This window comes from Macrobrachium rosenbergii, chromosome 24, assembly GCF_040412425.1.
Source record: "Macrobrachium rosenbergii isolate ZJJX-2024 chromosome 24, ASM4041242v1, whole genome shotgun sequence".
Taxonomy (NCBI): domain Eukaryota; kingdom Metazoa; phylum Arthropoda; class Malacostraca; order Decapoda; family Palaemonidae; genus Macrobrachium; species Macrobrachium rosenbergii.
The window spans coordinates 31,563,736-31,590,795 of NC_089764.1; the positions used below are offsets into that span (position 1 = coordinate 31,563,736).

Sequence of the window (27,060 nt, forward strand, 5' to 3'; positions counted from 1 at the left end):
CCATCAAGTCTTGTACACACACACACACACACACACGACCTTATACTTAGACCTTATACTAATACCTTAAACTGATATTCATTATTACCTTTTCCATCTGATGGACACTTAAATTCTTTAACTGATTTCTGTATTCTTTTTTCTTTTATAAAAAATATGAACTGCTTTTTTTCAACAAAAAAGTGTCCAGTCCTCATCTCATTCATGAAAGCTATCCTTAAAGAAATGGCATCTGCTGTTCGTCTACAGTCATACATATAGGTGTATGTATATATATGTAGATAAGTACATATACATATATAATATATATATATATATATATATATATATATATATATATATATATATATATATATATATTCATATATGTATATGTATGTATATATATGCACCTAAAGATAAATATGGATAAATGTATATATACAGTAGGCAACCGAATTACGTGCAAGCGCAGAAGACACTCACCCGAAATACCCGTTTGATCACTGGCCTCGACAGAAACTTTGATCATAGGTTCATTTTCGTACAGGTCGAAGAATGATGGGGTCAAAGCATACTCAGACAGTGTATGTCCTGAAAATAAATACTCTCCGTGAATACGTGATGCCTTTCTCGTATATGTTTATATATATAGACCTAACCCTCAGTCCAGTGGTCACGGTCTAATTTGCATATTAAATCTGTATGCACAGAATGAGACATATCGTCTTACTATAATTTTTCATAAATAACCTGGTACCTGGTTAAAATATACAAAATTCATCAATATCTAAAAATAAATTCAAGAAATAGGACGAGGTTGCATTTAAGAAGGAATATAAATATCTAACCAATTACTGTTATTATAATTTTTGAGAAACAACCTAATTAACCTAAATGGAATTTAACCATATAATGTAAAACAATCTTAAGAAACGTGAATAGGTTGTCTTTGAGAAGGAAATAAAATATCAAATGGGTTACCATAAGGAAACAAATACTCTACTTACCAACTATTTCCTGTCCTGCTGCTGGCACAATCTGAGTCTCATCCTGATGCATGACAGTCCATAGATAGTTATATGGCTCAACACAATAATCAATGCACTCTGCCAGTATTCCCATTTTAAGGGAAGGGTTGACGTAAACTCCATCGCCGTCTGGCTTGCACAGGGAGTCTGCTAGACACCTGAGGGGAAAGATTGGCCTCTATAGCACCTAAAGAATTACATGTGACAAAACAGGAGTTGTACTGGAGGGGTATAAAATCTCCAGCAGGTATTTCATTGTTGAATAAAATGTAACGCACTAAAAACTAGCGAGACGTAGAATTGTTTTGACGATTAAACCTTTCTAGCTTTAAAGCAATGACTGAATTCGCGCTTCCATATGTATTATTCCAGTCTTGCCTACTGGCTTGGGACGTCATTTTTCGAAGCCTCCAGAAGTATGAATTCTTGAGCAACAGAGTATAACAAAAAAAAAAGTCCTGTTTTCTGAAATCATAAACAAGCACCACTATAAGACCTCTGATAAATCCGGCGCTTACGTGACTGACAAAATGGGAGGGTTGTAGGCCACAGTGTGAACCTGTCCCGTAGCCATTGCAGTTCTGGTGTCTTTCTTGATGGTGGCTACTACTTCGTATATCTTGTCCACAGCTATGAAGTCCCCACCCAAGACGGTTAGGGATCCATCTTTGTGATCCAGCAACCCTGAAAAAAGAGGATAGATAGATAGATAGATAGATAGATAGATAGATAGATAGATAGATAGAACTCAGGCCAAAGGCCAAATGCTGGGACCTATGAGGAAATTGAAAATAAAAAGGACTGAAAGGGGTAACAGGAGGAAAACCTCGCAGTTGCACTTTGAATCAGTTGTTAGGAGAGGGTGGAAAGTAAGATGGAAGAAAGAGAATATGAACAGAGATACAGTAAAAGGAATGAGAGGGTTGCAGCTAGGGGGCGAGTTATATGTAGTGATAAGGGTTTGTCTTATGTGAAATACAGCTGACTGAACAATATATAATAAAACATCTGCAAACGAAGCAGACGCATCGTGGAAGTAACCAATTGCTTCGACTCTAATATATTAACATACGTACGGCACAATAGTTTTTTTTTTCCAGAAAACTAAAAAAGGAAAATGAATTCCTCCATCTTACCTGGCCCGTATCCAAAACACCCAGTTCCCGTCGTTCCTTTGGGCCATATGGGATTGGGCGTGGTGTCCACCGCAGGCCAAGCCTCGCTCAGCTCTCTGCATTTCCAGCTGACAGTAAAGCCCTGGCAAATAGGAAACGGGTGAAGCGTGAGAGAATGTTTCATTTAACAGCATCAAACTTATTTGTAAGATTTACTTTTTGAAGCTTAACTCGTCTAAGTCTGCTTCTGCCAGAGATTTATCTCTTTAAGATAGAGTGGTTCGTGGTGGTAGGTTTTTGTTTCCTAAAATTAGCAGTTATGACTTGGACCATCGACGGATGGTCTCTTGTTCGTCACTTTTTCATAAGTTGTATTTTAACAGAGATCTTTCACATTCTCCATCGATCCCATATCCCATTTATCTGCCGAGAGCAACCAGATTTGCTCAACAGCAGCACCAGTATACAGTAAATGTGCGTCGCTGTCGAACTTCTCAGTTCCAGAGGTTCTTTATTCCTCTCACAGTTGGACTGTGGAACAGTCTCCCAGAGGAAGTCGTGCAACTGGAACTTCAGAAGCTCAAGCGAAGACGCAATGCAACACTACCGTAATACATTTCTACTAGTAGTTTAATCATTTACCTGCATTTTTGTCTAATTCTTTATTGATTCGTTAATTTATTTTTTTTGTCTTTTTTAATAAGTGAGTTACATCTTTGAAATGAACACCATATTCTTTGGAAGCTTGAATTTCAAGTCAGTGGCCCCTGTGGGCTTGTTCCATATCAATTTGGTTCGTCTTCTGAATAATGATAATAATAATAATAATAATAATAATAAGAGGGTTCACCTTCTGAATAATAATAATAATAATAATAATAATAATAATAATAATAATAATAATAATAATAATAATAATAACAATATCTTTTTCACGAACACTTAATATGCTGGAATTCAGGCTACAAGAAATCAGCGTGGAATAAATAAGAGGTCAAGAAACTGAACCTCGACCAATGACGTAAAGGCCAACTGACCTTCTCCCCCGGGTTGTCAGGATCGATGGAGTTCGTAGTGGGATCGAAAAGGACCTCCTGGATGGGTCCTCTGGTGATCCTCAGGACGCCCCCGAACATGGAGGGTTTCAGGGGCGTGGGAATGATCTCGATGTAGGTGTCCATTTGTTTCTGGAACGGCCAATTGGGATCCAGGACGGGAGGATCTAGGAGAGAGATTGATGATAATCTCAGATTAATGATAATCAGAGATTAATGATAATCAGAGGTTGATAATAATCATATATGAATGATCCTGAGGTTAATAATTATAAGTGATTAATAATAATGAAGCTGACAATAATCATGGATTAACCATAATCAGAGATTGATAATAATCAGAGATTAATAATAATCAGAGATAAGTAATAGAGATTAATAATAATCAGAGATAATTAACAGATATTGATAATAATCAGATTAACAATAATCACAGATTTATAATAACCACAGAACAATAATCAGAGATTAGCAATAATCACAGATTAAGGATAATCAGGGATTAATCATAATCAGAGACTGATAATAATCAGAGAGTAATAATAATCAGGTGAAAGAGCTAAGAGTATCATCAAGATGCTTTGGACAGAGGAATTGAATTGAATTGAATTGAATATAGCATTTAGGCCAAAGGCCAAGCAATGAGAACTATGAGGTCATTCAGCTCTGAAACCGAAACTGACAGCAAAAGGTTGGAAAGGTGTAACAGGAGGAAAACCTCAAAGCAGTTGCACTAGAATCAACTGTCAGGAGAATGGAGGCACAGTGAAAGGAACGAAAGGGCTTGCAGCTATGGGCTCAATTAAGGCAAGCTGGAAGGAACCTTAATTAATGCCTACAGTGCACCACATGAGGTGCACTGACGGCACTACCCCCTTACGGGGATTACCTATTATTAAATGGAACCAAAATTAGGAGATTCAAGAGACCTACCCCACATGGTCAGCGTATAGGTGAGGAGGTATCGTCCGTACTTCAGGTAATTGGCCGGAATGACTATTTCAGACATGTTCCACGTCTGGATGACGTCCATGGTCGCTATAGGTTCCACGATGAAGCCCCAGAGGTCATCCACGGCGAATATCTGCCAGCGTTTCCTGCGGGAATGAAGGTGGAACTTAAGGTGGAACTTTAGGTAGAACCTTATTCATAGAGAATATTAACCGTTGTTTATTTTTCTCTGCCTTTCTTTAAATCTTCAACTGAAAACCCCTTGTGGACAGAGTCAATATGCTTACCCTTTTGCAGTAAGTTTTTTACAAAATTCATTTTTACAAAGCACCGGTCTTGACAGGTAGCCTATTATCAACACATACGACAATACATAATTGTGAACTTGAAACTATTTCACAAATTACAAAATGATAAATGGTTGAGATATACTGGGATCCATTTTCATCCATTTCTCGGGCATGTAGCTCATTCTACTTATTCTTTGGAGAGTGAAATATGTCTCAGGAATAAAACTGTGATTATCAACCAGAGTTCCTGTGCTTCCTAGGAAAAAATATTCATTAAAAATGCATAACTCGAAGCCATATTTTAACTTGTAAATCAAGAGCGATCCTCAAATCTTTCCTAACACTAATTATTTTGGTGGTATCTGAAATTCCCAGTTCTACATTTGAAGCTTTAAAATCAGGTTTCATTATTGCCAGAATTTCAAATTATCCCATTCATTAGATGGCTACTGCATTTTTTAACGCTTGCAAAGAACAGGTTTTTAACCTAACAAAGAAGGATTATTACACTGAACATTATTACCAAAATGATAGATGAAACTCCCAGTTATGCATTTGAAGCCTTGGTTGTCCTCAGTGTGAATAAGAAAGACTGACGCACTCACTTGGTTTTGCTCGTAATCTCGCAGTCGATGGTAGAGACTGACACTATGGAATTGTCTTCCCCTTTGGGAACTCGGGGCGCAGCCAGGTAATCCAAGGTGCCGTCGAAGATCTCGATTTTGGGTGGGCGGCACTTGAGGCTGCTCACGATGAACAGCAGCATATCTGTGGTGGTGCTGACCGGATTGAAGGCCATGACCGAGATGTTGTAAACTCCTTCTGCCCTGTAACGTTGAAAGAGAGTCGTTATTGAAGCTGTATTTACACGTTCAGTGCATGAAATTAAGAGAACAAAGAATGTATGCATAAAATTATTACCTTTCACCTTCAGGCATGGCTAATTTTGACAGTTTAGCAAGCTGTTAACTCTGAGGCCACCACGATTTCCTTTTCAAAATTGTTTTATTACAAAACACATGCTGAAGACCAAATCTCATATCACGGACTGTCAGCTTTTGGGGAGTTACGGGCATCAGCAAGTCCATTTCGCATAATTATTTAACTCTTAGTTGCTAGGCTTTTTCAAAATTCCCAAAAGGTGGCAGCACTGTCCAGGGCCCACTTACCTAAGCTCTCATGTCCTTGGAATAAATGAAAAAAGTATGTTTCTTGAAACCCCCAAAAGATGGTAGGACCATACAGGGCCGACTTAGCAAAGCTCTCCTATCCTTGGAACAAAATGAAAAAAGTATGTTTCTCGAAATTCCCGAAAGGTGGCAGCACTATTCAGGGCCCACTTACGCAAGCTCTCGTATCCTTCGAACAAAATGAACATAAACAAAATACATAAACATAACTTGAAAAAGACACGACCGCCAATGTAACGATCCGTTCCCGCCCTGCAAATTCAGAATATTCTTAAATGATGCTCTCTCTACAAGATCGATCTGTGCAGATAATTAACCTGCTGTTATGTACTTTCCCTGTAATTGCTTTCCACAGATGTCAATTATTTTCAATTGCGTTTACTCAAAAGTTTCTATGTTTCAGCTTCGAACAGAGATCCATCTGCAGACTTGAAAATACTCTGCTTACACTCCAGCAGTTATTCCAAAATAAACCCTTTACAAAATGAATAATTTTTGCAAAAGAGTTTAATACAACTTGATAGCGTTAAGGGATTGGAATACATTTGTAAACCATTGAAATAAAACGATACAACAGAGCTACACATCTCCTTCGAGCACTTACGTATAAGTATGAGTGAAAGTGTTTTCCAACTGCAACGTGACACCGGGATAGTAAGTAGCATACGAGAAGTTCAGCATACAGTTGTACTCGTCACCGAAGGAGTCTAGCAGAAGAGGCTTCGTGTCTCCCCAGTCAACGATGAGACAGGCCCCTCTGCCCAAAGTTTCAAAGGAGATCCCGAAAGTCTTCAGTTCATTCTTCAAAGGAATAAAACAATTGAAGATTCAATATTAGTCTTTGAAGGAAATACAGTCGTGCATTTTTTAGTCATTGTCATCCTGTACAAAGACTAAATTATAAACATATCATAAAACTCGTTTTTGAGTTATAAGCCATCAAAGTTTTGGAAATTCAACCTGCTTTAATTTCTTTATTTTTCAAGATACAAAGTTGAATTTTGTATGAAATGAAGCATTTGCAATCAGGAATAGAATAGTATGCATAAAAAAAAATTACAGTTCAACCCCAACCCCTTTTTGGGGAAAAAGGGGGGGGAATTATTTTAAAGTGGATCAGGCGAAAACACCATTTTCAAAAGTCGGGTCGAGATGCCCCTCAAATGCTGAACGCCTGAATTAAATAAAACAGAAAATGACCAAACGATGCGTCGTAAAAATGGCACTTTCTCGGGCATTGTCTTGAGAGCTCAAACGCAAGGGAGTGCCGTTTTGAAACTCACCTTTCCGGTCACTATTGAGAAGTCGTCGATCTGTGCTATCTTCACCTGCTCAAGTATCTCAGCGTAGATGTCCACGGGGACTCTCTCGAAGATGTTGATGGCGTACACAGTGAGATTCAACAGCGCTTCCTAAAGACGCGGGAAAATGTTCAAATAATGTCCAAACGTGCGTTCAAAATGATCAACAACTGCAAATTTTAAGTTGATAAAACAACTTCTGCAAATTTTAGGTCCTGAAAATTAAACCCGAATTGAAATATAAACTTTTGTTCTAGTTATCAACAACTTCTGCAAATTTTAGGTCATGAAAACTAGACCCCGATATGAGATATAAACTTGTTTTAGCTATCAACAACTTCTGCAAATTTTAGGTCATGAAAACTAGACCCCGATAAGAGATATAAACTTTCGTTTTATTTAACATCTGCAAAAATTTAGGTCACGAAAACCAAACTCGATATCAGATACAAACTTTTGCTTCAGTTATCAACAAAATCAGCAAAAATTTAGGTCATGAAAACCAAACTATATTAAAACTAAACTTATATTCTAGTTCACATTTCGTTTTTACGTGTAAAAAGAATTAAGATTTGTCTATTGCCTTATAATAAAATGAAGGCATAATCTGATAGCCCTGACAAGAACCTAAACTTGTGTCCTAGATAAAGTTTTGCTTAATGTCATGATGTAATCAACTAGAGATGTAAGCTGGCATCCTTTTTTATAAGGATCAATTGCTCACCACGGGAAAATGATGATAGAACGGATTGTCTGTTGGACTGAAACGGTTTACAACGTTGTAGGTGAGGATCTGGGAGCCGTTGACGGTAAATTGAACCTCGTAGGAATCCACGGTTCCTGAAAAATGAAATGGAACGTGTCATGCATTATACATTTTTTCTGCATTTTTTCATTGCAATATTGGTTAGCATTTCATCTCCTAAACCAATAATGGAAAATCGTGAAAAGATAGTTATATATGGAAGCAACATCATGTAAATTGTGCTCATTTTTTACACATTATATATTTTTTATTGTAAAAAAATACTTGTGTAAGTTACGTGGTAATTTTTTTATATATTATACATTTTTTCAATTTTATTGCAATATTGGTTAACATTTCGTCTACTCAACAAATCATCGTAATACCATAAAAAAATAATTTTGCTTTCATATTTTTATACATTATACATTTTTCTATTATATTGCAATTTCATGTAATTTGTTTTCAATTTTTATACATTATATATTTTTTTTTATTTTATCACAGTATTGGTTAACATTTCTTCTACCTAATAATGAATCGAAAACCGTAAAAAAAATAATTGTATTTGGAAAGAACTTCATGTAAGTTATCAGTTCATTTTTGTTATACATTATACATTTTCTATTTTATTGCAATATTGGTGAAAATTTCGTCTACTTATAATCATTTATAATCATGAAAAATAATTGTGTATGAAAGCAACTTCAAGTAAATTGTGCGTTCATTTTTGTTATACATTTATACATTTTTTTTTATTTTATCGCAACATTATATCATAACAACAATTGTGAAGGAAAACAACTTCATGTATATTGTACAATAATTTCCGTTTTTATACGTATATATCAAGAAAGTCATTGGAAAAATCTTACGTCATCATTGTCAGGGAATCACATGATTTCATTTCTTAGTGTAAGAGGCTTTGCCTTGATTAAATTCTGGTCTTAGAGAAAATTCATTCTGTCCCGCCACATCCACGGTAATAGAGTCTACATTCAGTTTTATAGCACGAAATATAGCTTCGTATAGGCCAGGGGTTCCCAACCTGTGGTGCATGTACCCCAGGTCGTACATTTGCACTCTTCAGGGGGTACATTGGACCTTAGAGAATAGACATGGTGCAATCTGCATTGAGATTGAACAATGCCGTGTCTTTTTTTTTTAATTTCCTCATTTTAGTAAGCAAAGCTTTAAAGTTACATTAAAGTCCTCCTGGGCCTCTGTAGGCTCATAGGGCAGGCGCTGATCTCCTGTTTCTTAGGCCGACAGCCAGTGGGGGGACAGACCACAATGCCTATGACACACGGCCAGTGTGTCTCTAGGCCCACTGTTTAACTCCTCACCCTGAGGGCTGGCACCTATTCTCCTACTGAACCCCTCGGGTTTTTTCGGACCGTTAGGTTAATGGACTGCCGGATTTTTGTAATGGCGCAATCCGAGCCAACAGTGAGCGGTGGGATTTGAAGCTGAGAATCATACCACTGCGCCACCACGGCAGCAAGCAAAGCTTTTACTCAAGTTATATCAAGAATAGGGTGAATGCCATTTGTTTTTCACTATTATGGAACTTCCAGCAGCTGCAATCTGTACCCATACCGGGCCTGAAAAGATCCAGTCTACACAAACAGATTTCATTATAAAATTGTATCACGATATCAATTTCATTGTTTTCCTTCCTCATCCTCAATTTTTAGGGGTACAGAGGTATCTATAAAAATGCCCAAGGGGTACAGAAGAGCAAAAAGGTTGGGAACCCCTGGACTATAGTCGACCAAATGGGGTCGCTTAGAAATAAAATCATTCTAGATCATAAACCTAACGTTAACATCCGCTAATATTTCATTTCGAAAGTCAGTAAACCTTACAACATCGACGGTCAGCCACCAATGACCAATCACAGTAGGGTTAAATTTGCTGGGCTTTTTTTTCTGTTTTCTATAATCGTGAATCACTGTTCAAAACAGACTACCTTTCAATATACTTTCTCAAATATCTTCACCTTGATGATAATCCTGACGTGTCTGAAGGTAAAAAAGGCGTGTGTATTATACTGTATACACTTTATACCCATGTCTACACTCGTATCAAAGTTGCATAGCCTTCTCTGAATAACATTAAAAATTCGGCAGTTAGATACTCACCAAGACTGGCAAGGATTCCAGCAACAGAAACAAGAGTTTGTACGAAAAGGCTCACAATCACGACTGATTCCTTCATTCCTCAGCCTCGGAAGCGCTTATTTACCAAAACCAATATGACCTGGGGTAAATAACTCCCATATGAAACCAACAGACACATTCTGCGAAGTAACCAGACAGACCCTTTTCTTCTGACGTCACCACACAGCTCATCCTCGATAAACACAAAGGCTCAAAGGGAACGAAATATGAGTCTAACCTTTGAAAAGGGATAAGGATAAAAAAAAAACAGCGTGGGTGAAAGGGTCTCTCCAATAATCCTTCTGCTCAGTTGTTTGCGCAGCTGTTGCGAGAATCTGAGAGATCTCCACGCTCTATTCTCGGCAGCTGTCTCTCTTCAGCAGAGTGGAAACTACATAGTCTAATGCTCGTGGCATCTACTCTGCGCCAGAGTGGATTGGAAATTTGTTTGAAGAAGACCCATTGGAAAGAGCTCTCTTTCTTTTTCTCAATATCGTGTTTCTTTTATAGTTGTTTATTGAAACATTATATATATATATATATATATATATATATATATATATATATATATATATATATATATATATTTATTTATATATATATATATATATATTTATATATATATATATATTCATATATACTTATTTATATATATATATATATATAAATAAATACATATATACTGTATATATATATATATATAAGAAATACATATATATATAATATATATATGTATATATATATATATCATATTTATATATATTCATATATATATACCTTTATATATAGGTATATATCTATAGCCTAACACTTATGAGTAGCACTTCATATACGAAGCATTATAAAACTAAGTAAATGTTTAAAGCAAATCATCTTCAGCAATAATATTCCACTTGTAAGCATTAGAATTAAAATTGTTTAAAAGATACTTCATAACTCCAACGATAAATGATCACTAATAAAAAGTGTCACTAATAAGAGCTAGAAAATCCTACAAAAGAATTCTGAAAACGTCAGAAGATTCCAACATGAATTATAAAAGATAAGTAAATTCTTCAAGGCTACAGCATTTATCGAGATGCACAAGACTTCCATGAATCATTTTTAATGCTCACCAGAAATGATTAAAGTACTAAGCACTCAGACTTACCGTGTGACATTGAGGGATAAAAAGTCAGGTTTCTGTCCATCGGAAACTGGTTTCGTAAGGAGCCGAAACCTTCCCTGGGCACCACAGAGAAATCACTGGGGAAGTATTGGTTGCTTATGACGAAGTCGAATATTTGCTCAACGATCAGTACCTGCGTCAAAAAAAAAAAAAAAAAAAAAAACAGTGTCATAGGCTGGTCTTAGAATTTGAAAATGCTGGTATTAGAATTTGAAAATGTTATTAATACCTAGCTTACAACCAGACTTATGTCATGGATACTAACCTGTTAGGTGAGAAGTACTGACCAAAAAAATCCTGGTATTTGTGACGCCAGACAAATCACAGTGTCACAGCCTTGCCTGAGACTGAAAATGTCATTTTTTATCTAGCTTACAATCAGTCTTTTGTCATGGAGACTTACCCATTAGGTGAGAAGTATTGACCCAAAAAATCCTGGTATTTGTGACGCCAGATAAATCACAGTGTCACAGCCTTGCCTGAGACTTTGAAAACGTCATTTTTGTTCTAGCTTAAAATGAATCTTTTGTCATGGACACTAACCCATTATGCGAGAAGGATTGTCCAAAGATCCAAGCATCAGTGACCCTAGTATTTGAGACGCCAGATAAACTAAAATCTTTCATTAAAGACGCTTTGCTTGTTTTTTGGAGTTGTCTAGTAAGTAGCTTTAAATCAAGAAGACGATTAGATTATATATATAAAAATATGTATATATACCTGTATATATATATATATATATATATATATATATATATATATATGATCTGAAAGTATTCTTATAAACCTGCAGACCTTAGATTTATATTAAAAAAGAGTCTTCCTAGCTTCTGAAGATGAATTTGGTATTCATTCCATCTGTAGTCAAAGGAGATCCTGCCAGCTATTTTTCATTTCGTGTTAAGTTGATTCCAAGGAGGCGCAAAGACATCCTTTCATGTAAAGGCATACAAACTTACATTATATATATATATATATATATATATATACATATATATATATATATATATACATATATATATTCCTTATATATGCAAATAATTACTTATGCATATATATATAATATTCCATTCTTTTGACATAATATAACAACCTTTAAACACACACCAACCGACAAAAAAAAAAAACAAAAAAAAATATACAAAACATACCTGGCACGAGACAGTGTACCCGGAAACCTTGTTGTAGATGTAAGCGGTCATGGTATACACTCCTCCGACGGTATACGCGTGCTGGAGAATGGGCATATTGTCACCGGGGTTCAAGAAAGGCAGTTCTTCCACTGGAGTTCCGTCTCCCCAGTTGCAACTGGCTGTCGCGTTCGTCGGGAAGTTGGCGCCGGCTGTGTCGATGAACTTGAATTTGGGGGCTGCAGGTAATAAGAGATTTGTTTTAGGTACTTAGTTTTGGAACAATAGGAGGTTTGTTTGAGGTTATGGGGGTTTTGCAAGCTGGAACGATAAGGGATTTGTTTGAGGTTATGGGGTTTCGCAAGTTGGAACAATAAGGGATTTTGTCTAGGTGCCTGGTTTTGCAAGTTGGAATAATTGCAAATTGGAACAATAAATGATCTGTTTGAGGTTATGGAGTTTTGCAAGTTAGAACAATAAGAGATTTGTTTGAGGTTATGGGGTTTTGCAAGTTAGAACAATAAGAGATTTGTTTGAGGTTATGGGGCTTTGCAAGTTAGAACAAAAGATTTGTTTGAGGTTATGGAGTTTTGAAGTTGGATTTTGTTTGAGGTTTTGAGGTTATGAACAATAAGGTTTGTTTGAATGTTAAAAAAAATAAGAGAATTGTTTGAGGTTATGGGGTTTTGCAAGCTGGAACAATAAGGGATTTGATTTAGGTAAAGGGGGTTTTGCGAGTTGGAACAATAAGAGATTAATTTGAGGTCATGGGGTTCTGCAAGTTGGAACAAAAAGCAATTTGTTTAAGTTATAAGGTTTTGCGAGTTGGAAAAATAAGCAACTCGGTGGTGACCCATCCTATATCGTTGCCAGAATCACGATTATGGCTAACTTTAACCTTAAATAAAATAAAAACTACTGAGGCTAGAGGGCTGCAAAATGGTATGTTTGATGATTGGAGGATGGATGATTAACACACCAATTTTCAGCCCTCTAACCTCAGTAGATTTTAAGATCTGAGGGCGGACAGAAAAAGTGAGGATAGAATAAAGTGCGGACGGACAGACAAAGCCGGCACAAAAATTTCCTCTTACAGAAAACTGAAAAAACAACAGACATGATAAACCAGATTTTCTCACTTTCTACAGAAAACGAAGCCCACTCACACAGAACAAGCCCACCACAGGGGTACCCCTGACTTGAAATTCAAGCTCCCAAAGAATATGGTGCTCCCAGAGGAAGCAAGCAAGCAAAAGGTCAATAGAAAGACAGAGAAATATTATACAAGAGCCACAAATAGCCCACAGACCAACCAAGACCGACCTTGAGCAGGGACCAAGAATGCCAGATTGACTGAGTCAGTGACTGTCGAATCTGGGGCCACAGTCCAGGTGGTGACGACCTCGTGCTGGGCGTAGAAAATGGTCATGTTGAACATGGGCCCCGGGATGCGGTTGTGCTTGTTCTCGGCGTTGATGGTGACCACGTAGATGCCCTCTAGGGGTATGGTGACCGAGTGGGGTACCTCGTAGGGTATGCCGGTGTAAGGGTAATCGGCTGAAAAGACAGAAATGTGTGTGATGACTAGATGTATGTACTGTATATGTAGAGATGTATGTATATATATATATATATATATATATATATATATGTATATATATATATATATATATATATATATATATATATATATATATATATATATATATATATATATATATATATATATATATATATATATATATATATATATATATAATGTATATATATATTATATATATAAAGATATTTGTACATATGTATATATATAAAGATATATATATATATATAATTATAATATATGTATATATATATATACACTTATAACTTTGTGTAAATTCTTATTATTCATCCAAGCATTAATTTTTCATATTCGCAAATAATAAACCACAATTAACGTTTGATATCAAATTCATTATCCGTCTCCAAACAAAGGCCCACGTTGGACTCCTTGCCGGGACAGAAGCACCGATTAATTAATTATAACTCCATTTTTCGTGTAAGTGATTCCTAAGTTATAGTGAATTGAATATTAAAGATATTTGACATTTCTCTTACTTGTGTCTACGAATGTGTGGTTCACCCCAATCGGAGGTGTATAAGTGTAGGTGAAGGTCGTAGGTCCTGCCACGGTGAAAATGGCGGTGAATGTAGCGGCTGTGACGGTCCTGTAAAAAAAAAAGAAAAGTAAAAAATGCGCCGAAGATTCTTCGGCGCAATCGAGTTTTCTGTACAGCGTATAATCGAGGCCACCGAAAATAGGTCTGTCTCTCTTTGGTTTCGGTATAATGCTGTATGAGCAGCGGCCCGTGAAGAACTTTAACCAAGGCCTGGTGGTGGCATATCCTATATCGTTGCCAGGTGCACGATTATGGCTAGCTTTAACCTAAAATAAAATAAAAATTACTGAGGTTAGAGGGCTGAGATTTGGTATGTTTGATGACTGGAGGTTGGATGATCAACATACCAATTTGCAGCCCTCTAGCCTCAGTAGTTTTTAAAATCTGAGGGCGGACAGAAAAGTGCGGACAGAAAAAAGGTGAGGACGGACAGACAACGCCGGCGCAATAGTTATCTTTTACAGAAAGCGAAAATGGTTTCGTTCTCCAAGTAACGTCACGATGGGTTAGGTCCTACATTGTATCAAGAGAAGTCTGCATCAATGATGCACCAATCGGCATATCTCATCGACATAGAGAATTGAGATCTATTCCTCCCAGTAAATCGTTGAATTATTTACATTTCTGGGGTGTACAATCAAGCATAGTCCTACAAATAGCCATTAATATGCCCTGACATCGTTACATGAATTCCTGCTTCATTAAAGGTCTCTAATACGGTTTACAACAACTTTGTTTCTGTAATGTATTTTTAGTAGGAATAATCATGGTACCGATGTGTCGTCAAAACACAGAGGGACGAGAACATCGCCCTATGGGACACCAGGCGAAATAGATCTCGAGGCACACTATGAAATCACCAGCTGTCCCCGATCGCACAGACTCTGTGAACTGGACCCAATGAATCAAGGACCCGGAGACAAAAGAGATTTTTATTGCCTACGCAAAGGGACAATAGATCGCTTGTTTTTGATCGCAGATTTTTTTTTATCTGCATTTCATATTTTTTCATTTGTTTCATTCACTTACTTTCTTCTGGCATAAGAGTAGAGTAAACTGTTTCAATACTGATATCTTTTTCCTTTCTTCTCTTCCAGCAGTAACAAGTTGAAGTATGACTTTGAGCTATTACTTTGTAATGGGGACTATGGAAGCATCGCCGTCACTGATACAACTTTTAACGAGACTCTGGACCTTTTCAACTCACGAGCCAATTATCTTTCTTTTGTAGTACACAGAACAGCAAGCGTATCCCCTTTCATCTCTCCTTTTCTGGTAGCAGTTTGGATCAAAAGCCAGAGTAACTAGTTAACAGGCATCCAACTGTCATAAACTTACTACCTTTGGATTTATAAACGATGTTCCTTTTGCAAGAGATTTCAGTTGCTCTTTCTTGGAACTTCTCAAGGGGGTGAAAATGTGACAGTGAGGACTCATCTTTTTCCTCAAACTTTCATCAACTATTCTTAATTTTCTTCAAGTCATATGCAGCTCTTCTTCTCTTACCCAGAGAATATGGACTTCGAATAAACAGTTATAGGGTAAATATAAAAGATGCCCAGTTTGGAGGAAAAAATTCAAAAACGAAATTCTCTCTCTCTCTCTCTCTCTCTCTCTCTCTCTCTCTCTCTCTCTCTCTCTCTCTCTCTCTCTCTCTTTCTTTAATAAACAATATCAATATTCATGGCAAAAATACAAAACATGCAATAGAAAAAATTACGCCAGTGCTTTTAGGGGTCATGGGGTGAGGTGAAAAACGCAATCAATTAACCACTCGAATATAAAAAGACTCATCAATAAAATCCATTAGTTCCCTTTTACCATTTACCTTCGTGAATTATGGAATTCAGTCACTAATGTATCTATACGAGTCGACGAATAAAGTGAAAAACGAATATATACCTAGGTTGACCTGATCAAATGATTTAAAATCTAGTAATATCACCATCGGCTACATGTGACTAGGCAGAATGAATAGAATTTTTTCCCAGCATTCAGGATGGTACGTAACGTCCCTATGGCAAGCACTTAATGTCACGACTGTCTTTTATATCCTCCAGTTTTGAAACGTCAGTTATCAGCTTTACTGCTGAGAAGAGACGTGACACCCTGGGGGACTTACCTTTGTATGAAAAGCATATGGGGACAATTCTGCCCTAAAATGGAAAACTGCAGTGTTTGCAAAATTTTCGAAATTGAGATATGCCACCTATTAGGGTCGTGAAACACAAAATACACAAGTTCTGCAGTTTCAGAATGATTCTTCAATGTTTAATTTAGGGGTCCCTTTGGCAATATCTGCAAAATCAGTAGTAAAAAACTGCAGTATCTACCATTTTTCTCAGATTTGTATTTTTGCAGATACTGCAGTCTTCCATTTTAGGGCAGAGTTAACCAGCCAGTGAATTGCAGAGGAAAAAGAAATGGGATTAACGCATAAAATCACAAGATCTGAATCTTTCTGTTTTTATGTGGTCTCTGTGATCAAGTGGTTTCAAAATCATAACCAGCAAAGGTTCTGTGACTTCCAGATATTCATATGTACTCATGGATTGCCTTGTATTGGAAAAGAGTACCTCGTGTTATGACATCATTTGCAACACGAAATTCATACATTGCAGTCCATTTTTCTACTGCAATCTCTCCTAGGCATTCCTTGCCCATTAAAACATCAAGTTGCGGCGCCGTGAGCGCCGTTAAAGGTGAAACACGACTTACGGCGGAAATCAACCTCTGCATTCACATCACCAGCAACATTTCGTATAATCTCTTTCTGATATTATTCTCTAATTCGAAAATAAAGGGGGATCTTTCCTAGACAGCGACCCCCAGCAAAGTTCGAAGGTCGTTATCTAGGACTGATATTTCTTTGGGGTCATTATCTTTATGATATTTACAGTCTTTTGTTTTTGTGCTTTTACGGTCATCCCCAACGGGCTTGTACTAAACACGCCGCAAAGGTGGATACATACAGGGTGTCACCATCTAGGAAAGATCCGTAAACACTATTACCTAACAGGAAATATGACAATACATGTCAAGTAAATTGTTCAACCAGTATTTAAGGATGAAGTGGAATATTATCAAAATAATATAATAAAGCTGACGAAACTGACTCAGCGTCAGGCTTACCTGATATAGTAAGGTGCTTCTACGTTCAAAGAAGCATTGAAGGTGTCAGTAGGCGCCTGATTTATCTTCATGTCAATGTCTGTTATATTTCGCTCGCACGATGTCTGATTGGTCAGAGTCACTGTGGCGTCGGCCTGTGACCAAAACAAAAAAAAATAGGCTTTCAAATATATTAAAATTATATGGTATCACAGGTTTTGTACACAAAGAAATTTCTTATTGTTACGTATCTTCCTAAACAAGAAAACTAATAGAAATAAGATTCTCCACAAGCTATATCTGACAGTGTTTATAAAATGCTTGCAAAGGATTGATTCTAGTGGAGGAGAGAGAGAGAGAGAGAGAGAGAGAGAGAGAGAGAGAGAGAGAGGGGGGGAGAGAGAGAAACCCAACAGTCAGAATAAAAACACGATCATTTTAGTGTGGCTCATGGAAAATTATAATTCCCAAGGAGAGAAAATAAAGAAAATGAGAGAGAAGAGAGAGAGAGAGAGAGAGAGAGAGAGAGAGAGAGAGAGAGAGAGGGGGGGGGAACCCAACAGTCAAAATGAAAGCAACATTATTTTACTGTCTCATGCAAAAGAATCATTTCAACGGAGAGAGAGAGAGAGAGAGAGAGAGAGAGAGAGAGATCAACAGTCAGAATAAAAGCAACATTATTTTACGGTGTCTCATGCAAAAGAATCATTTCAACGAAGAGAGAGAGAGAGAGAGAGAGAGAGAGAGAGAGAGAGAAAGGAAAGCAACGCAACTCACAGCGTCCAACACGTTCAAGGCGACGTCCAGATTGACAGTTGTGCAAACGTGTGAAACCTGAACCGGAACGTTCTCTTTGATGATAGCCGAGGCGAAATGATGGGCTGTAGTCTTGACGCCGTTAACCAAATCTCCCCCCGGGAGGGTGGTGTTACTGTGGATAAGAGGAGTGTTCGAATATAATGTAATTAGAATGTAAATGTGAATGTAATTAGAATGTAAATTAAATGCAATTTTTTTTTAATTAGAAGTATCTCCATGCTGTTAAAAACTGGTCCATCAGTATCAGTTTGAAAATGAATCCCAACCCTGTCTCCCAGTAAATCAATTGGCAGTCTCCCAGATTTAATAAATCAACTTTAATGAGTCCCTGGCACGCAGTCTCCCAATTCCCTTAAGTCTTTCAACTTTAATAAATCAATTGATTTCCCAACTTGGCTCCCTTGGCACTCAGCTTTAATGAGTCCCTCACAACTTTAATAAGTCTGCAAGCAAAGATTCAACAGAGGAATTTCTCTCTCAGACCACTCACAGTCTCCCAACGGGGCCAGTCACGTGAAGAACATCCCCAGGGAGGACTTCAACAGGGGCTGCAAGAAGTTCCCTGTGGAACCCCTGGGATGCAAAGGTGCCTGCAACGACCGTGCCAGCCACGTCGACCCAGCTCGCAGGCGCAGCTGAATTGTATTGAATTGAATATATAGAATTTAGGCTGCAAAAACAACAATGCGTAGTAGTATTAGGAGGCTAATGTGTACAATTTGTGTTGCAATAAAAACTGGTAAATATTCAAAGTACTGGGCTAGCAGAAATTCAGTGAAAACCAATATTAAAAACTCTGTGCTCCACTATACAGCATTTTTACTCAAAACTGCCCGTTCGAAAGTCCACAATCAAAAAAATTTGGAAAGAAAGATTAGAAAGGTGTCTGATACTGATTGTATTTGAACTCCAGACCGTTCAAATCAAGCTAATACCATACCATCAGGAGCCTGACAGACTCCGGTATCGGTGCAAGTTCGACGGGCAGGACAGAAGAACTTGGGAGCTGGGCACGTGTGCTTGTTGGTGACGAGGTCGTGAGGGCAAACTGCCATGCAGCCTCTCTCGTGAACGCAATACAGGCCACTGGCGCAGGTAGGCCTCATCATCTGTATATATAGAAGTCTTAGCGTAATGGATGAACTTCTTCTGATGAGGGGCTAAAGTTATCATGCCCTGAATTCTCAATTAGGTCATAGTTTTCGTTATAAATAACATTTTATGTCCTTCGCTCTCAGTTGGTATGTTTTTGTAACAATACTTGAAAGATAATTTGATGCTTACTTCTGAAGTGCGCTATACTACATATTGGCTAAAGTATTGATGCTTACTGATCAAAAATTAGAAATATTGCTAAATAATTATGATTTTCAACAGGCAAACAACAAATCGCAACAGCGTGAATAAATCCTGATATAAGTGGTAACAGATGGCCATAAAAATGTAAATGATACTAAAATATGTCAAAGGTTCTTGAAATCTTGTGAAACTTGTAAAACTCCATCTGGTACAAAAGTGCCAAAAGCGGAAACCCTGAAATCACTGAGACAGAGAAAAAGGATACGATCTTCATACTCATAAGGTGACACGAGGCCAATTCATTATCTCGCAAACTTAGGGAAATGGTCAGTAAAATACACATTATACAAATTCCAGGAAAATGTCAGGTTTTGGAAAAAGTTTGGCGAAGCCTAATGATTGCCCTGTCAAAAACCGAGCAATTTCTCTCACAAGAGTGAGATTTCATACAGTCATCTATACTAAATATAAATTTAAAAGGCAGAATATTTATGTGATACTCTACTTTCACGTAATGGATTCTACTTTTATTTTTTATGAATATGAACTAAACTCTGAGAGTAAATCAGGAGAGGAGACTAGAATTAATGAGATGATTCTCCCTACAATGAAAAGGACATTAGTATCCTACACTGCCTTATATGGAAAACTGCAGTATCTGCAAAATTTTCGAAATTGAGATATGCCACCTGTTTGACTCGTGAAACAGTAATACACAAGTTACTGCAGTTTCAGAATGATTCTCCAGTGCTTTCCACGAGTATTTGTGGGATCCCATTTGCAGTATCTGCAAAATCAGTAGTAAGGCAAGGGAATGTCTACCATTTTTCCAGTGTTGTATTTTTGCAGATACTGCAGTCTTCCATTTTAGAGCAGTATATATATAATAACAAACGAAATATTATAAAGAATATGGCAAAAATTATATCATTACCATATTCTTTGTCAGACATGTCACTCGCTAATCCAACCATTCATGATAAAATCATCAGAGAGAGGAAGGTTATAGTCATGGGACTGCCAGATTAATATAACAATAGAGTTACAGTAGAATTGTTTTCTGCGTATCTGAGATGAAAATAATAAGGGTCAAGAACCCACATTAATAAACACAACACGATGAAGACGCTGATATCGTGTTAAAACATAAATCGTTATTGTTTTCAGAAGTGACATTAACCTTGAGGATCTGGGGTTCTTCGTCCTCAGCACTCTTTCCAAATGACCTTTCGATCATAAACTATAAAATATCGAAAATGATAGACCTCAGTGATTAACATTCCAAGTTCAGAGCTTATCTAGGTCAACAGGGAATGCAAATATAAGGGAACGAAATAGTTTTTTTTCAAGTCCAGTGAATTGTAAATACTGAGATTTAACCTGTTGGGCTTATAAGCCCAAAAAAACGCATTCATATTCATTTTTATATGGTTTTTTCAAAGTGATCCTGATAAATAAAAGGTAAAGCGGCAAAATGAAAACAGGTGAAATTGCTGATTGTTTCAGAGACGAATTTATAAGATTTTTGATGCTGCGTAAAAAAAATTCCTTTCCCATCACTTGCACTCTGTGCCATGAAATATAAAGTAAATCCAGTTATTCAATATTATTCTAAAGTGTTCAGTTTTTTGGAAGCTTACGGAAATAACATTTACCAGTAACAACTATTTTCAATTCCCAGATCATCAGAATTGTTCAAGACTCGACATCTCTTTAGAAACTTTGTCAGGATGACATTTTCGAGTCTGAAGGTTACTACTTTTTCTCCCGGGAAAATTCAAGTTTTCTTAACTCTTTATCGTACAAGGAAGGAACCCAGCAGCTGAGGTGGAAGGGGAGGACTTATTCTCTGCACCATTAGCTATAACCTGCTTAAACAATTAAGCTGCTCTTTCACTCCATTTAGAAGCCACTTGTACATGCGCCCAGTTAAAGATAACTTGTTGGTCTTTCTTATAAAAACAAATCATTTTAGCCTCTTTACAACAACAACCATTATTCACAGTAAATGCAATCCATATATCGTAAACAATTTGCATACTTGAATTTTCTACCACTTCGGCACTTACAATAAAGGCTAGCCTCAGAAACTACACAAGTAAAGAGCAGCAGCTAGGTAAGGGACCACAGACTGTAAAGAGCAGCTAGGTAAGGGACCACAGACTGTAAAGAGCAGCTAGGTAAGGGACCACAGACTGTAAAGAGCAGCTAGGTAAGGGACCACAGACTGTAAAGAGCAGCTAGGTAAGGGACCACAGACTGTAAAGAGCAGCTAGGTAAGGGACCACAGACTGTAAAGAGCAGCTAGGTAAGGGACCACAGACTGTAAAGAGCAGCTAGGTAAGGGACCACAGACTGTAAAGAGCAGCTGGGTAGGGGACCACAGACTGTAAAGAGCAGCTAGGTAAGGGACCACAGACTGTAAAGAGCAGCTAGGTAAGGGACCACAGACTGTAAAGAGCAGCTAGGTAAGGGACCACAGACTGTAAAGAGCAGCTGGGTAGGGGACCACAGACTGTAAAGAGCAGCTAGGTAAGGGACCACAGACTGTAAAGAGCAGCTGGGTAGGGGACCACAGACTGTAAAGAGCAGCTGGGTAGGGGACCACAGACTGTAAAGAGCAGCTAGGTAAGGGACCACAGACTGTAAAGAGCAGCTAGGTAAGGGACCACAGACTGTAAAGAGCAGCTGGGTAGGGGACCACAGACTGTAAATAGCAGCTAGGTAAGGGACCACAGACTGTAAAGAGCAGCTAGGTAAGGACCACAGACTGTAAAGAGCAGCTAGGTAAGGGACCACAGACTGTAAAGAGCAGCTGGGTAGGGGACCACAGACTGTAAAGAGCAGCTGGGTAGGGGACCACAGACTGTAAAGAGCAGCTGGGTAGGGGACCACAGACTGTAAAGAGCAGCTAGGTAAGGGACCACAGACTGTAAAGAGCAGCTGGGTAAGGGACCACAGACTGTAAAAAGCAGCTGGGTAAGGGACCACAGACTGTAAAGAGCAGCTAGGTAAGGGACCACAGACTGTAAAGAGCAGCTGGGTAGGGGACCACAGACTGTAAAGAGCAGCTAGGTAAGGGACCACAGACTGTAAAGAGCAGCTAGGTAAGGGACCACAGACTGTAAAAAGCAGCTGGGTAAGGGACCACAGACTGTAAAGGGCAGCTAGGTAAGGGACCACAGACTGTAAAGAGCAGCTAGGTAAGGGACCACAGACTGTAAAGAGCAGCTAGGTAAGAGACCACAGACTGTAAAGAGCAGCTAGGTAAGGGACCACAGACTGTAAAGAGCAGCTAGGTAAGGGACCACAGACTGTAAAGAGCAGCTAGGTAAGGGACCACAGACTGTAAAGAGCAGCTATGTAAGGGACCACAGACTGTATAGGGCAGCTAGGTAAGGGACCACAGACTGTAAAGAGCAGCTAGGTAAGGGACCACAGATTATAAAGAGCAGCTAGGTAAGGGACCACAGATTATAAAGAGCAGCTAGGTAAGAGACCACAGACTGTAAAGAGCAGCTAGGTAAGGGACCACAGACTGCAAAGCCCCGGTTCACTCTTCCACGCTCAGTAAATGACAGTCTAACACATCTAAACTTACCACAGATTATAAAGAGCAGCTTTAACCGGATAAGAGACGACAGATGACTGTCGCACTCCCAGGAGGCAAGACTTCCCTGGTAAGGGACCACAGACTGCAAAGCCCAGTGATTATCACTTATCTTCCACGCAATCAGCAATGTTTCAAAATACTTATAGTACATCCAGCTCTGCCTTTAGCTTGTCATAAAATAAGAAATGTTTCAAATAACATATTGTACAACTAACTCTGACTGAAGCTGGTCATATAATCAGCAATGTTTCAAATAACATTGTACAAAACTCGAAACTGGCAACGATTATGTCAATAATGCTCCAGGTAACCGTGATTGGATCGTCGACGAAAATGGTCAGTGATTATGTCAGTCGTCTCCCAGGTAACTTATTGCAAGACTCTGCCTGGTTAAGATTATGCAATAACGTCTCAGGGCACTTATTGTTAACTCTGCCTGAAACTGGTAGATTAGTCAATGGCTTGTTTAACTAACTCTGCCTGAAACTGGTCAGTGATTATGTCAATAATGTCTCGGGTAACTTATTGTTTAACTAACTCTGCCTGAAACTGGTCAGTGATTATGTCAATAATGTCTCGGGTAACTTATTGTTTAACTAACTCTGCCTGAAACTGGTCAGTGATTAAAATCGATAATGTCTAGTAATCCAGTTTAACTCTGCCTGAAACTGGCTGATTATGTCGATAAAATAACTTATTGTTTAAAACTGACTAATGTCTCAAATAACTTATTGTTTAACTAACTCTGACTGAAACTGGTCAGTGATTATCAGATAATGTCTCGGGTGTTTCAAACTAAACTGGTATTGTCAATAATGTCTCAGGTAACTTATTGTTTAACTAACTCTGCCTGAAACTGGTCAGTGATTATGCAATAATGTATGCAAGTAATGTCTCAACTAAACTTCATTGATTATGTCGATAACCTAATTCTTGTTTAACTAACTCTGCCTGAAACTGGTCAGTGATTATGTCAATAATGTCTCGGGTAACTTATTGTGCAACTAACTCTGCCTGAAACTGGTCAGTCATAATGTCAATAACGTCTCAGGTAACTTATTGTGCAACTAACTCTACCTGAAGCTGGTCAATGCTTATGTCAGTAATGTTCCGGACAACTTATCCTGCGATTAACTCTGCCCGGAACCAGATTCCCGAAGTTCTTTGCCTAAAACATGATGATATTCACTTTTTCCAGTAGATTGTGAAGTCTCGAAATCAAACAAACTCAACAAACTAGTAAAGATGAAGCTGAAAAAAGAGACTTACTACTTTGAATCGAGATTGCTGCCCCCGTATCGCTGAAAGTGCCTGTGAATACAGTCGTATCTGTCCCTGGAGTTGCTGTAATGTTACAGTAGTACGTAAAATCCGGTTCGAAAACCTGGAAAGAAATAAATAGCTACAGTGCAGTGATCATGATGTTTAGAATGGGGAAACTGCCCATAATGTTTTCTATGAATATCATCCATCTAAAGTTATATATGTATATGTGTGTGTATGTGTGAGTGTGTGTGCATATAAATTTATATATATATATATATATATATATATATATATATATATATATATATATATATATATATATATATATATATATATATATGTATATATATATATATGTGTATATATATATATATATATATATATATATATATATATATATATATATATATATATATATATATATATATATATATATATATATATATATATATATATCTATGTATATATACATATATATAAACATATGTATATATGTGTGTATATATATAATCTGCGATTTTTGTAACTTGTATACGCTTTACTTTTACATAATCACAAATTTTAAGTCGAAAATATCTCTCCACATATCGGATTCACAATACCTTGGGAACAACTCACGCGCAAGGGGAATTACAATTAATAAGTGTATTACCTGTGCATTAAAATAAATTTATTGTAAAGTTACTATTATAATTTAAGAGGCAAAATTTCGAAATGAATATCTCCCAGTGACCTTGACCTACAACATTTGACCTCATTTATCCCCAATTATTCCTTCATCCGTTCCATACCTTAATAAAGTCCACGAATGTTATTGCTTTCATGATCAAGTTAAAGCTAAATCCACGAGAACTCCAACTTTCAAATCACAGAGAGATTGAATGTACCACTTATTCTGATATCATTCTTCAGCGCAGTCTGGTTTTCCGTACAGCGTGTAATCAAGGCCACCGAAAACAGATCTATCTTTCGGTGGTCTCGGTATAATGCTGTGTGAGCCGCAGCCCATGAATCTTTAACCACAGGCCGGTGGTGGCCTGGCCTATATCGTTGCCAGAAGCACGATTATGGCTAACTTTAACCTTAAATCAAATAAAAACTGCAGAGGCTGGAGGGCTGCAATTTTGTATGTTTGATGACTGGAGGGTGGATGATCAACTTACCAATTTGCAGCCCTCTAGCCTCAGTAGTTTTTAAGAGCTGAGGGCGGACGGACAAACAAAGCCGGCACGATAGTTTTCTTTTACAGAAAACTAAAAATCATTCAGTGCCTGCGAAAGCTGATCAACGAAATGATAAAATGTTTAAGAAAGATAAACATTTTATCTTTTTCATGACGAGAAGTTCATCTGAACAAAACCATTCTTAAAAGAAGGAAAATTGACTTACGATGGGACAGTCTATTGCTTGTATAGACGAGGTGCCCCCTCCCACAGTTTTAGTGAAATTCACACTTTGCACGTAGAAGAAATTAGTTCCCTCGAGTACCCCAATAACTGAAAGTAAATAGAATGAAGGAAGGAGTTATTCATTATTCACTAACTCGAAAGTGTGACGTAGCTGTGTATCAGTCTAAAGAGTTATTCATTATTCACTAACTCGAAAGTGTGACTTAGCTGTCAATGAGTCTATGAAAGAAGAATATAAACGAAAGATAGAGTTATTCATCATTCACTAACTCGAAAGTGTGACTTAGCTGTCAATCAGTCTATGAAAGAGGAATAAAATGAAGGTAAGATTTATTCATTATTCACAAACTCAAAAGTGTGACGTAGCTGTCAATCAGTCTATGAAAGAAGAATAAAATGAAGGAAAGAGTTATTCATTATTCACTAACTCAAATTAAAAAGATTTATCAAGTTATCTACGTGAAATGAGGTTATTATGGTGACTGAAAACTCGAATTTTGAGAATGGAAGAACCTCTACTTTCTCTCAAACCCCGGAATTAACGTCAATAAGTTAAAATATATCAATGAAAATAGAAATATTGAAAGTAATCATTGTGATTACTGAATAACAAGTGAAAGTCATTAACGGGCTTATAAAAAGTCGAATTGAAAAATTAATAAGAAGCAAATTCACGCGAACAATTTTTTTTAAGAACTGAGAGACAAGACAACAAAGTCCAATGACAGGCACAAATGATGGAGAGCTAATACCGAAGCTGAACAAGAAAAACGAGACGATCCATCTTGATTAGAAAAGACTCTGGAAAAAACCTACCTGTTGCGGTATAAAAGCCAGGTATCAGGTACACGGCAACCCCTGACATGGAAGCTGTGCTGTTGAAGTACGAGAGTGGCGATCCGTAGCCATAATCAACGAGGAATGTGGTCCCTGTTGCAAGTGGTGCTGGTACGAGATTCATGACAGCGGCGTCCTGCACCGAAAAAGTAAGAAGAAGAAGAATGTTATTTGTTTACCCCCAGAGAATCAGATGACGTGGGAGAAAAGTAAGAAGAAGAAGAATAATGTTATTTGTTTACGCGCAAAGAATCAGCTGATGACGGAGAAAAATAAAAGATGAAGAAGAATGAAAAAAGTCAGCTGATGTGAAGAAGAATAATGTTATTTGTTTACGCGCAAAGAATCAGCCGATGTGGGAGAAAAGTAAGAAGAAGAAGAAGAATGCTATCTGTTTAGGCGCAAAAGAATCAGCTGATGTGGGAGAAAA

At 37.6% G+C, this 27,060-nt stretch overlaps 1 protein-coding gene across 1 annotated transcript in view; it reads right to left on the reverse strand.

Moving 5' to 3' along the window:
* Positions 1 to 26,754, reverse strand: part of LOC136851817 (polycystin family receptor for egg jelly-like) — a 67,171-nt gene extending 40,417 nt beyond the window's left edge. The window contains 18 exon segments of the mRNA XM_067126128.1: positions 466 to 573; positions 990 to 1,168; positions 1,529 to 1,694; positions 2,147 to 2,267; positions 3,163 to 3,347; positions 4,114 to 4,277; positions 5,027 to 5,248; positions 6,216 to 6,412; positions 6,895 to 7,023; positions 7,637 to 7,752; positions 10,970 to 11,120; positions 12,139 to 12,356; positions 13,441 to 13,674; positions 14,215 to 14,324; positions 17,409 to 17,542; positions 18,168 to 18,318; positions 18,697 to 18,841; positions 26,610 to 26,754. Of these exon segments, the coding sequence (XP_066982229.1) occupies positions 466 to 573; positions 990 to 1,168; positions 1,529 to 1,694; positions 2,147 to 2,267; positions 3,163 to 3,347; positions 4,114 to 4,277; positions 5,027 to 5,248; positions 6,216 to 6,412; positions 6,895 to 7,023; positions 7,637 to 7,752; positions 10,970 to 11,120; positions 12,139 to 12,356; positions 13,441 to 13,674; positions 14,215 to 14,324; positions 17,409 to 17,542; positions 18,168 to 18,318; positions 18,697 to 18,841; positions 26,610 to 26,754 (2,875 nt within the window).
* Between the last annotated feature and the right edge of the window lie 306 nt (positions 26,755 to 27,060).